The 14,811-nt window shown below is 33.1% G+C and overlaps 2 protein-coding genes across 2 annotated transcripts; one reads left to right on the top strand and one right to left on the bottom strand.

Moving 5' to 3' along the window:
• Window positions 1-679: 679 nt before the first annotated feature.
• LOC110273032 (uncharacterized) lies at window positions 680-2,187 on the bottom strand. Its single transcript, XM_021125867.1, has 4 exons — window positions 1,555-2,187; window positions 1,229-1,454; window positions 1,039-1,134; window positions 680-933 (listed from the first exon to the last, which is right to left on the bottom strand). The coding sequence occupies exons 1-4, from the start codon at window positions 2,185-2,187 to the stop codon at window positions 680-682; spliced, it is 1,209 nt and encodes a 402-aa protein (XP_020981526.1).
• Window positions 2,188-11,540: 9,353 nt separating this feature from the next.
• LOC107494433 (uncharacterized) lies at window positions 11,541-12,878 on the top strand. The gene is made up of 5 exons (XM_016115470.3): window positions 11,541-11,711; window positions 11,816-11,908; window positions 12,009-12,104; window positions 12,301-12,642; window positions 12,843-12,878. The coding sequence occupies exons 1-5, from the start codon at window positions 11,541-11,543 to the stop codon at window positions 12,876-12,878; spliced, it is 738 nt and encodes a 245-aa protein (XP_015970956.1).
• Window positions 12,879-14,811: the final 1,933 nt, after the last annotated feature.

Genomic DNA, 14,811 nt, shown 5'->3' with positions numbered 1-14,811 from the left:
AGTCATTCAAGTCAATGGGATCTCTATCAAGTTGTTGAATCCTTTCTCGTGAAGTAGCAGCCCTTTTACCAGTAGCTCTATCAGCTCCGAACAACTCCTTCAAAATATCATAATGCTTAATTTGTATTTTTTTCCATTTTTCTGCTTGAGGTTTCTCCTACATAAAAAAATGTTAAAATTGTTTTGTGACTCACTTCATCACTGATATAAGTAATAAAAAAGTATAAGATACCTTAATAAAGTCTTGCCACACTTCTTCTTCAGCTTCAAACTTTCTAGTTACAGGATTCCATGCAAATCCACTTAAGTGATGAAATAAGTCATACGCTTCAGCAAAATGATCTTTCAGTGTCTTCATTCTATTCTTGATGTGGTTCTTCGTTATGTGTGGACCTATAGCTATACTCAAAGTTTTCACAACATTGGCATATACTTCAGTTGTCCACGAGCCATCGTGTCTATTACCTTTCAATGCTTTTTCTGCTAACGCATTTAACAGAGCTTCATCCATCTCATCAGACCATCTTAAGTTGTCTTTAGAAGGTTGAGTTGCTTCTGTTTTATTTCCTTTATTTGGCATTATTTAACCTATAACATTTTCTTAAAAAATCCAATAAACAACTTTGACAATAAACTACACATATATATACATATTCAAATATATTAAATGTATAATCACTCATAATGTTTGATACACATTCCACATTTCAACCGCAATGTTATCTCGTAATAATGCTGCATGCCTATATTCCTCATCACGTTGTTGAATTGGTTGTGATCTATCTATATTGCGTTCTTGTAGCAATTCTCTATCAACCTCATCAATTATAGATTGATCAACATCAACACCCATCAAAAAGTTATGCAGTATACAACATGCCAAAAAAATATCTCTCATAGTTTCAAATGAATAATATGGTTCAGTGTCGCCAGCTATAATTGGGAATCTTTTCTTTAGAACTCCAAAACATCTTTCAATTACATTTCTTTATGAAGAATGCCGGTGGTTGAATAGTTCTTTAGGATTTTGTGGCTCACGTAGTGAATACTCTTTCAGGTGATACTGAACACCTCTATATGGTGTAAGTATCCCAGGCTTCAGCATGAATCCAGCATCGCCTAGATAAAATTTTCCTACAACAGTTGCATACAAAAATTAAAGTATAACACACTATGACTATAAATTTAACTTTATATAGCTGATTTCGTAAATTATATAAGCACAGACCTTCGGGAATTCGAAGTGGATATTCCCTACTTAAAGCATCTTTCAATATTCTTGAGTCAGAGGCAGTTCCTTCCCAACCGGACAACACATAAGTGAATTTCATATCAAAACCACAGGCCGCTAAAACATTTTGTGTTGGGTGATCTTTTCGTCCGCGAAAATGAGGGGCGTCCACCCTTGGTACCTTCACACGACTATGAGTTCCATCTATGGCTCCAATGCAATCCTTTTTTGGGAAAGTATATTGACTTATTAACATAACAGTATTATAATTATTTCATTGACAATTATATAAATGTGAGTAAGTAAATCAAAAGAGTTAGTACCTTAAAAAACGGATAGAATTGACTATTATTAAGTATTTCATAAGGAACTTCCTCACCAGATGGTTGCCTGAAGAAGTCTCCCTCTAATGATAGAATAGCATGTAAGACATTGTGAAAGTGACGATTAATTGTCTCTCCTGACCGGTGGAAGAAGAAAGACATGGTTCTAGTTTTCACATTATGCCTTATAATATGTAGGAATTTAGTGACTTGCTCTTCAACCGTAGAACGAGTTGAATCTTTTACTCTACCAGTTCCTCTTAATTTCTGACACAACTGCCTAAATGCTTCAGGGCCCATACGTATGACATCTCGGCACTTTTCAGACTCCAGTAACTGTGTCATTAATTGAGTACGCCTAAGTTCTCTTTCTAAGTTGTCGTCATTAATTTGCCTAGGCCTATGTTGTGATATTAATTCCAAAAGATACAACTGATGCACTGCAACACAAGAAAGAGATGTGACACAGATATGTTGTCTATTTTCTAACTCTTCCCTGACACGAGTTGGTATTTGTATTGGTTCAGGATGATATAGGTCAGTAAAAGTGATTTGACCTACTTGAAATTCTGAATCATATATGACATTTGTTCTATTTTCGAGATTCGCATCTTCGATATTTTCATTATCCATCTATGAAAATATAAGGTTTAGGGTGGAGATATCAATAAAGAAAGTAACTAGAAAGTCACATATGTTATTACATTTTAACAATTCATTTATCGAAATATAAAAAATAATTGAAAATAAAATTTTATATAACACTATGGTGTCATGTTATAAACACGAAAATACCTTGATATGAAGCACTTATTTTCAGCTCCTAAATGTCAAACTTGATTTCAAAACTGGCTGCCATAAACAATAAAAATAAACTGTAAATGACATGATATATTAATAAATATCTTGGTTTAACACCAAAATCCAATGAAAAAAACATAAAAACATAAGTTGCGAGTAAAAATTGGATGAGACCAAAAAAGGAAATTATTCCACAGTAATAATTGATAATATGTTCCTATTTTTATGACTGTTTATTCATTTCTATACTAAAAAAAAAGAAACTAAAAAAAAAGGAATAAGTTGTCCCATTAATGATTGTAATAATTAAGTGCATGCATCACAACACCTATAAATAAAATCTAAATAGGTGGATCTACTTAATAAGTGATGGACTTTTGAGTAAACTATACTCATAACATTGATTCAGTTCACCTTACCGTTGGTTGTAATTTAAGCATATAATAAACAAATTAAATCAATGAAAAAAAAAGAAAAAAATTAACAAAAAAATTAAGAAATCAAACATGTAAAAATATTATGATAACTGATAAGCATATGTACATATTCTATACACTCTGTAATTGCTTTCTCTATATTAAAAATATTATACGCTTTTATGTCTTAAAGTTTTTTGAATTATTAAGATAGAGATTCTTCTTATGGCATATATAATAAATAGACAAATTATAAGGAGTTGATTTTTATGATATATCCAATTTAATATCTAATATCTAAAATAATTGTAATTATCGTGGTTTACCCACTACCAATCTTTGATTAAATTAATTTAATTTCGATTCATGTTAATTTTCTAAAGATATGCAATGAGAGTTTTTTCAAAAATTTTTTAATTCTACAAAAAGAATCATCTATAAAGCAAGTACCTAGTGAATTAAGCAAATGATGCATGAACTAAAGAAGAGGTTGTGAAATCTCTCCCTTTATGAATGATATATCTGATAGCTAATGTTGATGATATTTACATGAAAAGAAAGTAAAAAAGAGAAAGAAAAGCTGGCATGTGTCTTCAAAAAATTGCTTCGTGCTAATCTACAAAGAAATGTGTTTAAAATGCATGCTCAAATTAATTGAATGATTTAATTGGTCAAAGCTCCAAGTTTAATTAGTAGATTGATTTAGAATTACATTATATGCATTAGGAGCTTAATCTTTTTTATACTCTCTATTTTCTAATATGTTGTTTTCACAAATCACAATGTATAATTTTTTTTTATTTTTTAGTAAATTTTCCTAAATACAAGTGCCTCATTATCTAGTGTATAATTGATCATTGATGAAGACTTAAGAGGTAAGTTTTTGGCATTTTTTACTTGTTTCTCACACACACTTTTCATAGTCTCAATAATAATAATAAGGTAACTAAATTTTATGGTCACTTGCCTGAATTCTTTTCTTCATATTTGGACCACCCCATGAAAAAAGGGCATAATGTAATAAAGTTTGAGAAAAAATCTGATGATATGAAAACCAGGGCAAACCATTTCAAATACCAGATGAGTTAAAAATTAGTCATTTCTAAGATCAAACGTGAACTGAGTCATATATCGTTGGATTTTTGAGTTAGAACGAATGAGGTATTTAAGAACAGACAATGAAGAATGGGTTCTTTTTCTACTACAAAAATAAACGGCATCCATGAAATGTAAAATCAGAACATTTCAATGAAAACCAAAAGAGGAATACAATCTATGGGTTCTTGGCATCCATGAAATGTAAAATCAGAACATTTCAGTTGAAAAACAAAAGAGGAGTACAATGTATGGGTTCTTTTTCCACTACAAAAATAAACAGCATCCATGAAATGTAAAATCAGAACATTTCAGTTAAAAACCAAAAGAGGAATACAATCTATGGGTTCTTGGCATCCATAAAATGTAAAATCAGAACATTTCAGTTAAAAAACAAAAGAGGAGTACAATCTATGGGTTCTTTTTCCACTACAAAAATAAACGGCATCTATGAAATGTAAAATCATAACATTTCAGTTGAAAAACAAAAAAGGAATATAATCTATATGCTAAAATGATTTTTTTCCATTTCTTTTTGAAACAACCTATTACAACTGAAAAAAGAACTCACCTTTCTGTTGAGGATGACGAAACTGCTGTAGCAACATGGACGCAGATGGAAAGCTACGCTGGCAGTGCTGAAGAAGAAAGCCAAACAGGTTAAGACAAACGATAGGTGTTCTCTTCTTCCGGAAAGATTGAAGTTAGGGATTGTAGTTTCCGCAATTGAAAGGGTAATTATGTCTTTTTACTAATATTTTCTCTCCTATCTCAGTTTTCTGCCCAACTATGAGGTGAAAACTTTTAAATAGGCCCAGACATACTTTTTTATTTTCCGTTCATTTTCCTTCCTGATCCAAACAAAGGAAAATCAAATTTTCCGTCCCTTTTCTTCTCTCCCATTTTCTTTCTTTCCAAAATCATCTCATCCAAACAAAGGCTAATCGTTCAGCCTCAGCCCTCAAGCTCCCTCAGCCACCATTGAGCCTCACTCCCTCAGTCCCCACTCCCCAGTTCCCTCGCTGACCTTGTCTTCTCTCCCGCTCCCTCACTCGCAGTCGCACCCTCCTCCCCTCACGCACGGCACCACCCTTTCTTTTTCAGCCCTCTCCGTCTCTCACCAGTGAAGCTCCCCATTCGACTGACGATGGGGGCTTATGGGATTCATAGATGTCAATTGTTATCACACCCAAGATTTGCATATTTGGTTTAAACGAGGTCTCAATAATGGTAATGTCTTTGTTTTTTTGGCTTCTTTGTGGGCTACTTATTAGGATCACAAAGATAGGATTTTTAATGATTCTGTTACCTAGATTATTTCTTTATCAATAATAGGCTTACCATTATAATTATTTTTTAGTGAGAATACATAAAGAGTACATACTATATAAGGTGTAATGACTCAACAAATATTTTCTAAGGGGATTTTTCATTCTCTTCAACAATGAGAAGAACTTATTTTTTCTCCATCTCTTAATCCCTTCTGGTTCATCAAACCATCAACATCACAGCTTAAACAGCTTAGGGCATGAGATTTTCTTCATGGTGTGGTGAGCGTGGAGAGCAAGCAAGTTGTGAATCAAATTAAAAAAAAAAAAGTTATGAATTAATATCTAATCCAATTTTGCCATTTTCTTTCTATCTCTAATTTTTGTTTCGACATTTTCTTTTCCCATTCTTACCTCTTCCTTTAAACTCATCCAATAGAGTTTGATGAGAGGCTATTTCGCAAGATTCTTTCTTGGCGAACATAGCTGTTTCGATCAACAAGTTGAAAGAAAGAAGATCTGAATCCTTATTATTTTGTGATTCATTGATTTCTCAAAATGACAAACATGCTAAACAGATCCTCCGATTATAGAGGTCGTGGAACTACATTGACTTGCTCTCATTGTAACAAGCAAGGCCACACAGAAGATGTATGCTATAAGAAGCATGGATACTCCTCCCACTTCTATCAATGGGAGCAACATAACCCCACTATCAATCACATGATCACTGAAAGGCATGATGATATACTTAGTGACAAACAATCCCAGCTCAATTGTCTCCAAGAGAACACTAGAATATCAAGATTTCGGTTCCTCCAGAGCAAAGATTTGCCTTGTTAGAGTTGATCAAAGACAAAAGTGTGCAGCAACAACCTCATAATGCAAATCAAATTTTGACTAATTCCATTCAGACTTCCACTCCAGGTCACTACAACAAATATGGCCTTTAGCAACGCCAAATTTTGCAACGCCTTAAAACCGTTCTCTTAGATAGTTTTAGACAACGATTTTTTGTAGTGTTACTGTTGAATTCAATTTTTCATTATTTTATAGCAACAAATTAAGATCGTTCTCTTTGACTATTTTTAAGAATGGTTTCATAACCGTTACCATGATTTATTTTTAAGCAACGATTTTTTTGTTGTTTAAAGAATTTTACAAAAGAAACGCATTAAAACCGTTGCCGAAATGCTACACTTTAAAACCGTTCTATTAGATGGTCTTAGACAACGGTTTTTACAGTGTTGTTGTTGAAGTTCATTTTTTCATTACGCTATAGTAACAAAATAAAACTGTTCTCTTTGGCTATTTTAAAAAACGGTTTTACAACCATTACAATAATTGTTTATGAAACAACCATTATCTAATATTATTTAAATAATTATACAAATTAAACAATACCAATAAAAATAATTTCAGATAATTATATAAATTTAAACCATTTTTTCTATAAATATTGAATTTATAAAATACTCAAAAACTATTGTTATAAATAAATAACAAATATTATTTAAAAAAATATAATTAAANAATAAATATTAATATGAAAAAATAAAATTAAAATAATTTTAGAATAAATATATTATATACCTATTGTTTATTAATTCTTTCTCACAAATAAGAACAGTAAATAAGAAAGAAAGCCCTTAATCATCAGACTCTTCCTCTTCTCTTCGAAACCGCGAAGAAGCTCTTCCTCCCTCCACCGTAGCGTCAACCCTAACCCACGCGACGTCGTCGAACCGCAGCTCACCAGGAAGCCGGAAATCGCACCATCATCGCATGTCACCAGAATTCCTAAATCGCAACTCACCATCGTCGCACCATCATCGTCGCTGCGTCCTTCCCGAAATCATCACTGCCTCCTCTTTTCTGGCGTCGCTGAGTCTCTCCTCTCCGCGGCATCGCTACTTCTCCCATCTCTGTGGTTTCAGTGCTTCTCCGTCCTCTGCGGCGTCCTTGCGTCTCCCCTGTTCTGCTTCTGCTTCGCTGCTTCTCCCTTGTTGTGCTTTGCTACTTCTGCTTCACTGGGTCGTGCTTCGCTGCTTCTGCTTTGCTGCTGCTGCTTCACTACATCGGCCGTTTGTGGGTTGTCATCTGTGGTAAGTGTTCTTCTGTGATTTTCTATTGCTTAGTTAGGGCTTTAGCTATTGGGTATTTTTGTTGGATTTAAGAAGAAGAAAGGAAAGTGGTGATATTTGTGCATTGTTCAAAACTGTTTTGAGGCTTTATTTGGCTAATTAGCTAGAAGGGAAAATTTGTGTTTGGCCGTTTGTGCATTGTTCAAATTTATATTGTTCAAAAACTGTTTGTGCATTGTTCATTAATTTGAGTTCTAGTTAGCAAAACTCATCATTGTACTAATTATTTTAGATTTTTTCTTGGGGATAGAGTGTAGTAGAAGAAACATATAATGATGCTGTCTATTTGAAGATGAACACGTTTTGTTAGTGCATTGTGTTATGGATTTCTGTGTTGCTAAACTTGATTGATTTCTTTACATTATATTTTCCTACAAAGTTGGTTCCAAAGGGAAGCCAAGTTTCTCAAGTCATGATTTGTAGCAGTAACAACAGCTATTTGGCACTTTCTATTTGTTGAGTGTTTATGTCTGCCACCATAAAAGAGAGAAGGCCAAAGAAAATAGTAGCACATGCTTATCACTTCAGGGAGGGTCCTTTTGCATCTACATTTTGCACCTGAATTACCAAACTTTCATTCTTATTTTTATTTCTATATTCTCTCAAAGATTCAATATTGACATAGATATCTATGGCCCATAATCCATTCCATTCACTCTCTGGTTATCACTCTATCTTCTTTAGGCTTACTAAAAATTGAATTGAATATGGTTGCAATATCATTCCAAAATTTGATTCTTAATCCATTTAGAACCATGAGCATCTCCCATAGTACATGACCGGTAGTTTTGGTCGCATACAATCTTCCTCCATGGTGTTGTATGAAACCAGAGTATGACATGATGTCCTTGCTCATCCCTGGACCATGTTCGCTTGGAAAAAGCATTTATGTGCCATTAATTGAAGAGTTGAAGGTTTTATGGGAAGTTAGAGTGGAAACATATAATGCTTTAAAGAATAAAACTTTTCAACTACATGCAGCACTTTTATGGACCATAAGTGACTTTCCAGCTTATGCTATGTTATCCGGTTGGAGCACAAAGGGAAAGTTAGCATGTCCTTACTGTAATTATGACACCTCCTCTTGTTATTTAAAACATTGCCGGAAGATGTGCTACATGGATCACCATAAATTTTTTGCTATGGATCATCCATATAGGATGGACAAAAGATCTTTCAATGGCGATGTTGAATTGAGGTCTTCACCAGCTTTATTAGATGAGGAACAAATTTTTGAAAATTTGAAAGATTTTGACAATGTATTTGGAAAGAAGCAAAAAAATAAAATTGATGGTCCATGGAAGAAAAGGTACATCTTCTTTGAGTTGCCATATTGGAAGCAAAATACATTGCGCCATTGTCTTGATGTTATCCACATCGAGAAAAACATATGTGATAACATATTTAGAACTTTATTAGACATTCCAGGAAAGTCCAAAGATCATGCAAATGCTCGTTACAATCTCAAAGATATGGGCATAAGAAAAAAACTTCAACCAAAGGAGATAGATGGTGGCAAGAAAGCAAAACTTGCTAAGGCTTGTTTTAACCTTACAAATCAAGAAAAAACCATTTTTTGTGATATTTTGAAGTCAGTAAAATTGCCATCTGGTAGTGCCTCAAATATTTCTCGGTGTGTTCATGTTGCTGAGAAAAAGATGTCAGGCTACAAAAGTCATGATGCTCATTTTATGTTGCATTATTTGTTGCAAGTAGCTATAAAATGCACAATGCAGAATCAAGTAGCTGGCCCTTTAATTTATCTAGGTTCATTCTTTTGTTCCTTGTGCCAAAAAGTTGTTGAAAATGATACAATAGAATCAAAGTCAAGTGCTGAATTGCGTGCAAAGTTCTTCAAAAATATGGAAGTTAAGCGAGAAAAGATGCCTTCTGGTCAGTAGCAACATCAACCATCACCACCACTTAAGAGGATAAAAACCCTTAGTGATAGGAAAAGGGAGCAGAAGTTAAGAAAAAATGGTGTCCAAGCAAATGATAAGCAGAATTTTGTAGAGAAGCCAAAAGTTGCAAAAGAAAAAGGGCAGAATTTGAAGAAAAATAAAGTACAGATGGAAGCAAGTATGACTCACTCACAAGGATCAACATGTAGACAAGAAAAAGAACTTCCTTCTAAATCTACCACTATGGCTCACAAGAATGCTACAGAAATAGATTCTAGAATGAGTCAAGATTTGAAGAGAAAAGAGACCCACAATTGAAGATGATATTGAAGAGTGTGGCAGCTTGCAAGAAAGGCCAACTAAGAAGGAAAAAACACGTCAATTTGCTTCAATGCCGATTGATACATTTATTAAACTTAACAATGAACCTGATGGTATTGGATGAGAATGAAAGAGATATTATAGAGGAGCAGGACAAGGATTATATTAATCCAACTGAGGCTGAGAACATAGACAATACTTTGAAAGGTAAACTTGTTGCAGGTTCTCAATTTTTTTCCTGTTTACATTTTCTTAGTTTAATTAGTTTGTGCAGTTTTTGTTAAATTAGTCAGTTTAGTTATGCATGCTTAGTGGATTACAGGTGGTTAGGAAGTTATATCTGATTTGTAGTGGATTTAGGTTGAACTTTTTGGTTGCTGCTGATGCCTGGAATAAACAGTTTTAAATTGTATAGTGCTATTTTATCCTTGTTAATGCCCGATTTCATGCCTTGTTTTGATTGAGCAATGATGACGATGGCTTTATTATGCTAATTTTTATATTGCTGCTGATTTCCATTTTCGCTTGCTGCCGTTTAATTCATATAAATTGATCCTGATTAGTGCTTATTTAATTTTAGTGAGTTCATATGGGTTGATTTTGCTGTTTGTTTAAATTTAGAAACATCCTATTTATTGCCAGAGTGCTGTCGAAATTTCTAAAAATTTGTGTGTTAATTGACTTCCAATTTGTCAATTTAATTTGATAATTTGTTACTTTAGTATTGTTTCGTGACCAAATTCAACTCAAAAGGTTACTTTAATTTGTTCTTTTTTTTCAATTAAATATCTTATAAATTAAATCAATAAGAGGGATGGTATATAATTAGTATCTTTGTATAGAGACAACAGTGAAGAAAACACCTCCTTCTTTCCCTTTCTCCTCTTTTCTTCTTCTTCCATTTTTGCCCTCCCCTGTCTTCGCAACCAGAACAAAAATGCCATTGTTCCCCCGTTTCTATGCTCATCTTCCAGCGTGCGCCACCAGTAGTCGCCTCTGGGTCGACACTGCTCTGCCTCCGTTCTCCCTCCCCTTGCCATTTTCTGTTTCTGCTTCTTCTGAGGTACTCAATTTTTTTCCCTGTTTACATTTTCTTAGTTTAATTAGTTTGTTCATTTTTTGTTAAATTACTCAGTTTAGTGATGCATGCTTAGTGGATTATAGATGGTTAGGAAGTTATATCCGATTTGTAGTGGATTTAGGTTGAACTTTTTGGTTGCTGTTGATGCCTGGAATGAACGGTTTCAAATTGTAGAGTGCTGTTTTATCCTTGTTAATGGCTTATTTCATGCCTTGTTTTGATTGAGCAATGATGATGATGGCCTTATTATGCTGATTTTTATATTGCTGCTGATTGCCATTTTTGCTTGCTGCCATTTGATTTTAGTGCTAATTAGTGCTGATTTGATTTTAGTGAGTTCATATGGGTTATTTTGTTGTTTGTTTAAATTTAGAAATGTCTTATTTACTGCCAGAATGCTGCCGAAATTTCTAAAATTTTGTGTTAATTGAATTCCAATTTGTGAATTGAATTTGGTAATTTGTTACTTTAGTTTTGTTTCGTGACCAAATTCAACTCAAAAGGTTACTTTAATTTGTTCTTTTTTTTCAATTAAATATCTTATAAATTAAATCAATAAGAAGGATGGTATATAATTAGTATCTTTGTATAGAGACAACAGTGAAAAAAACACGAGGACCTACACAATGCTTGAAGATTCATGCAAGACAGTTGGAAGATAGAGAAGAAATTACGCTAGATATTGAAGGAGAGGCAATTGGTCCTACTGATGAAGCTGTAAACAACTTAAGCAAACTTTTGGGCATAGTGGCAAGGAATTCATATTTTTATCCATTAATTTACACAAATTGAAAGGGGATTAAAGATAAAGAAGCCATTTGGGAATATGTTCAAGTGAGAACTTTAGTCTTGTTTCTTTTAGAAAGTATCTGAAAATGTACACATGTATTTTATTCTTACTAACAAATAATATTTGTGTTTTATAGGCTAAATTCATTATTCCAACTGAAGGAAAGAGGATGGTCCTTGCTCATATCAATGACAAATGGAGAAGGTATAAGACTACAATAAAGCAAACTAATTTTCTGCCATACAAATGTGTTAATGAGATGCTGAAAAATTGTCCTAAGAGCATACCTGAGAGTCATTTTCGCAAGTTAATTGCTTATTGGAGAATTGAGAAAGCTAAGGTAAGACATGTGAAACTTAGTGTAATTGTTCATGCAATTATATCATATACACATATGAGTGAAGTATGATGATTTGTTGATAATACTTCTCTCTTGTTATGTAGAAAATGTTTGCACAGAATAAGAAAAATAGGGCACAACAGAAATTTAGGCATCGAAAGGGACCAATAAATTTTGCAAGAATACGTGCAAGATTGGTACAATTTTTAATTCTTTGTGAATTTGTATGTGTATGTGTGGTGTGCCTTTTAACTCTATATAAATGTATTTGAATTGGACTTATATGCTGCTTTTAAGGAAAATAATGAACCATCTACTCAAGCAGAAATGTTTGTTGAGACTCGCCAAAGCACAAAGGAAAAATCATTGGATGAAGACACTCTGGATGTTATTGTAAGTATTAGGAGTTAATTTGGTTTAAGTAGGTTATGTATTTCTTGTGTCTTGGCAATTTGTCCATCACTTATGGTTACTTTTATGCTTGCCTTGAGTTAAAGAATCTTGATATTATTCTTAATCTCTATTATTTTAGTCCAATTGTGTATTTATTCTTATTTTATTACTATTATTTTTCTTCACATTAATATAGGCACATTTGCAAGATGAGAATAAAAAGTCTAAAAAATCAGCAATTAGAGCTTTCCAATCCATATTTGGGAAAGAGAAGGCAGGGAGAGTGCGATGTCACGGAAGAGTTACCATACCAACTTTGTTGAAGAAAAATGAAGAAATTACCACCCTTAAGCAGCAATATGCAACTGAGAAAGCAACATTAGAGAATAAGGTTGATGTGATGCAAAAAGAAGTAGATGAACTAAAATCACTTGTTAAGATGATGCTGCAACAAAAAAGCTCTGGAGTGGACTTTGACATGTTAGCTGCTCAATTAGGAAGCACTTTAGGCAATCCGAACAATGATGCGCATGAAGAGGTATTATTTGTTGTTAAAGTTTCTGTATGTTATCATATCTTAAATAATGGTTGATTATGATGATGTTGATTCAATTGTTTTGTGTATCTAAATAGAAGAATGTTATGATATATATGTTTGTCCTCTCTCTCAAATATTTTTATTTAACATTATTAGTATTAAAGATGTGTAGTTTTATATTTGATTTTTTTTGTTTACAGGAAAACTATGTTGAAGGGGAAATCGAACTTGATTAAGGTCAAATTTTTAAAAGCAAATGTTACAGAGTAAAAGTCATGAACTTATGGACATGATGACTATTTGCTACTTAGCTATTTCAACTCTCTTTTGTTATTATATTTTTTGCAAACTTAGACGATATTGTGGATCTTACAACAATTTTTATAAGTTAAATTTGATAGGAAATGTTCAATTATTTTTCTTTAGTAACTTGATTTAAATAGTTTAGATTATTTATTAACACTAAATATTAAAAAAACTGATATTAATTTCATTCACGAGAAAACTATTGTAAATAAAAAAATTATATATTACAAAAAAATCATTGTCAATAGTTACAAAAGACAATGGTGTTAAAACCGTTGCCAAAATACAACTCCAATGGTAACACTTTAAAACCGTTGTCTTAGATGACTATAAAATGGCAATGGTATTAAAATCGTTGCCGAAAAATGATATCAACGGTAACGCTTTAAAACCGCTGTCCTAGATGACTATAAACTGGCAATGGTTTTAAAATCATTGCCGAAACCTGGCACCAACGGTAACGGTTTAAAATCGTTGGCTATGTGAATAATAAAACCACAACAGTTTAAAACCGTTTCCTATTTAGTTACAGTATTAAACCGTTGTCATATTAATAGGAATAGTTCTAAACCGTTGCTTATTGAGTAACGGATCAAAACCGTTGTTTAAAATTTTCCGTCAAAACTGTTGTCTATGCCACTAACTGTGGCAAGGGTTTTTCTGTTATCTTTGCCTTTGAGCATTGGTAACGACCACATATACCACAGTTCAAAAACCATTGCCAAAGCGTTGCCTAAAGTTTTGGGAACGGTTTTTTAATCTACGGCAACGGTTTTTGACCATTGCGAAAAGCCTTATTTGTTGTAGTGGGTAAAACTATTGCATTACATTTTAATGCGAGAATTATGAGTATTATCACTCCAAAATCTGCACTATGGGTCATTGATTCCAGTGTAATAGATCATGTGACTTTGACTTAAAAGATTTTGCAAGTTTTCAAAATATTGCTCCAATCAATGTGATATTGCCAAATGGAACCAAAACTGTTAGCACCATCATGGGCACAATCATATTCTCTAAAAAAATTTTTCTCAAAAATATTTTATACATTCCTTCTTTTGATTTTAAACTGATCTCTGTGTCAAAGTTAACCTCAAACTTACATTGTCAACTATTAATCAATGATAAGTGTTGTGAGATACAAGATCGATCCACATCAAAAATGATTGGCATTGCTGAGTGTATAGAAGGGTTATATACAATGAGTAGAGAACCAGAATTCTCTCACTTTTTCCCTCTTCCAATAAAGCAAGCTTCATTGGTGGCAACTACGACTACTACTCATCCCACCACACCTTCACACAGTGAGCACAACAACATTTGGCATCTTAGATTAGGACACATACCCATGCATAAATTGATTTTTCTGAAGAAGTATTATCCTTTTATAGATTGTATTGCTTCAAAACTTCCTTGTGATTCATGTCATTTTGTAAAACAAAAGAAATTATCTTTTAATCTTAGTACAACTGAAATAAAAGACTATTTTCACTTAGTTCATATGGATATTTGGGGTCCTATTTCTGTCCCTTCCAATGAAGGACATAGGTATTTTTTGACTATGGTGGATGGCAAGAGCAGATTCACAAGGATTTTTTTTATGAAAACCAAATATGAAGCATCACAATTGGTTATTAATTTTGTGAATTTTGTCAGAGTACAATTTGAAAAGCAAGTTAAGTGTATAAGGACTGACAATGGGCCAGAGTTCACTCTAAAATCCTTTTTTGCATCAACTAGAATTATACACCAAACTTCTTGTGTAAAAATACCAGAGCAAAACGAGATTGAAGAGAGAAAACACCAGCATATTTTAGGTGTTGCTAGAGCACTGCTATTTCAATCAGAAATTTCACATTGTTT

This window comes from Arachis duranensis, chromosome 6, assembly GCF_000817695.3.
Source record: "Arachis duranensis cultivar V14167 chromosome 6, aradu.V14167.gnm2.J7QH, whole genome shotgun sequence".
In the NCBI taxonomy this organism is placed as follows: Eukaryota; Viridiplantae; Streptophyta; class Magnoliopsida; order Fabales; family Fabaceae; genus Arachis; species Arachis duranensis.
Note: the sequence above shows the minus strand (reverse complement) of the source record. Positions and strands in the feature narration are given on the sequence as shown.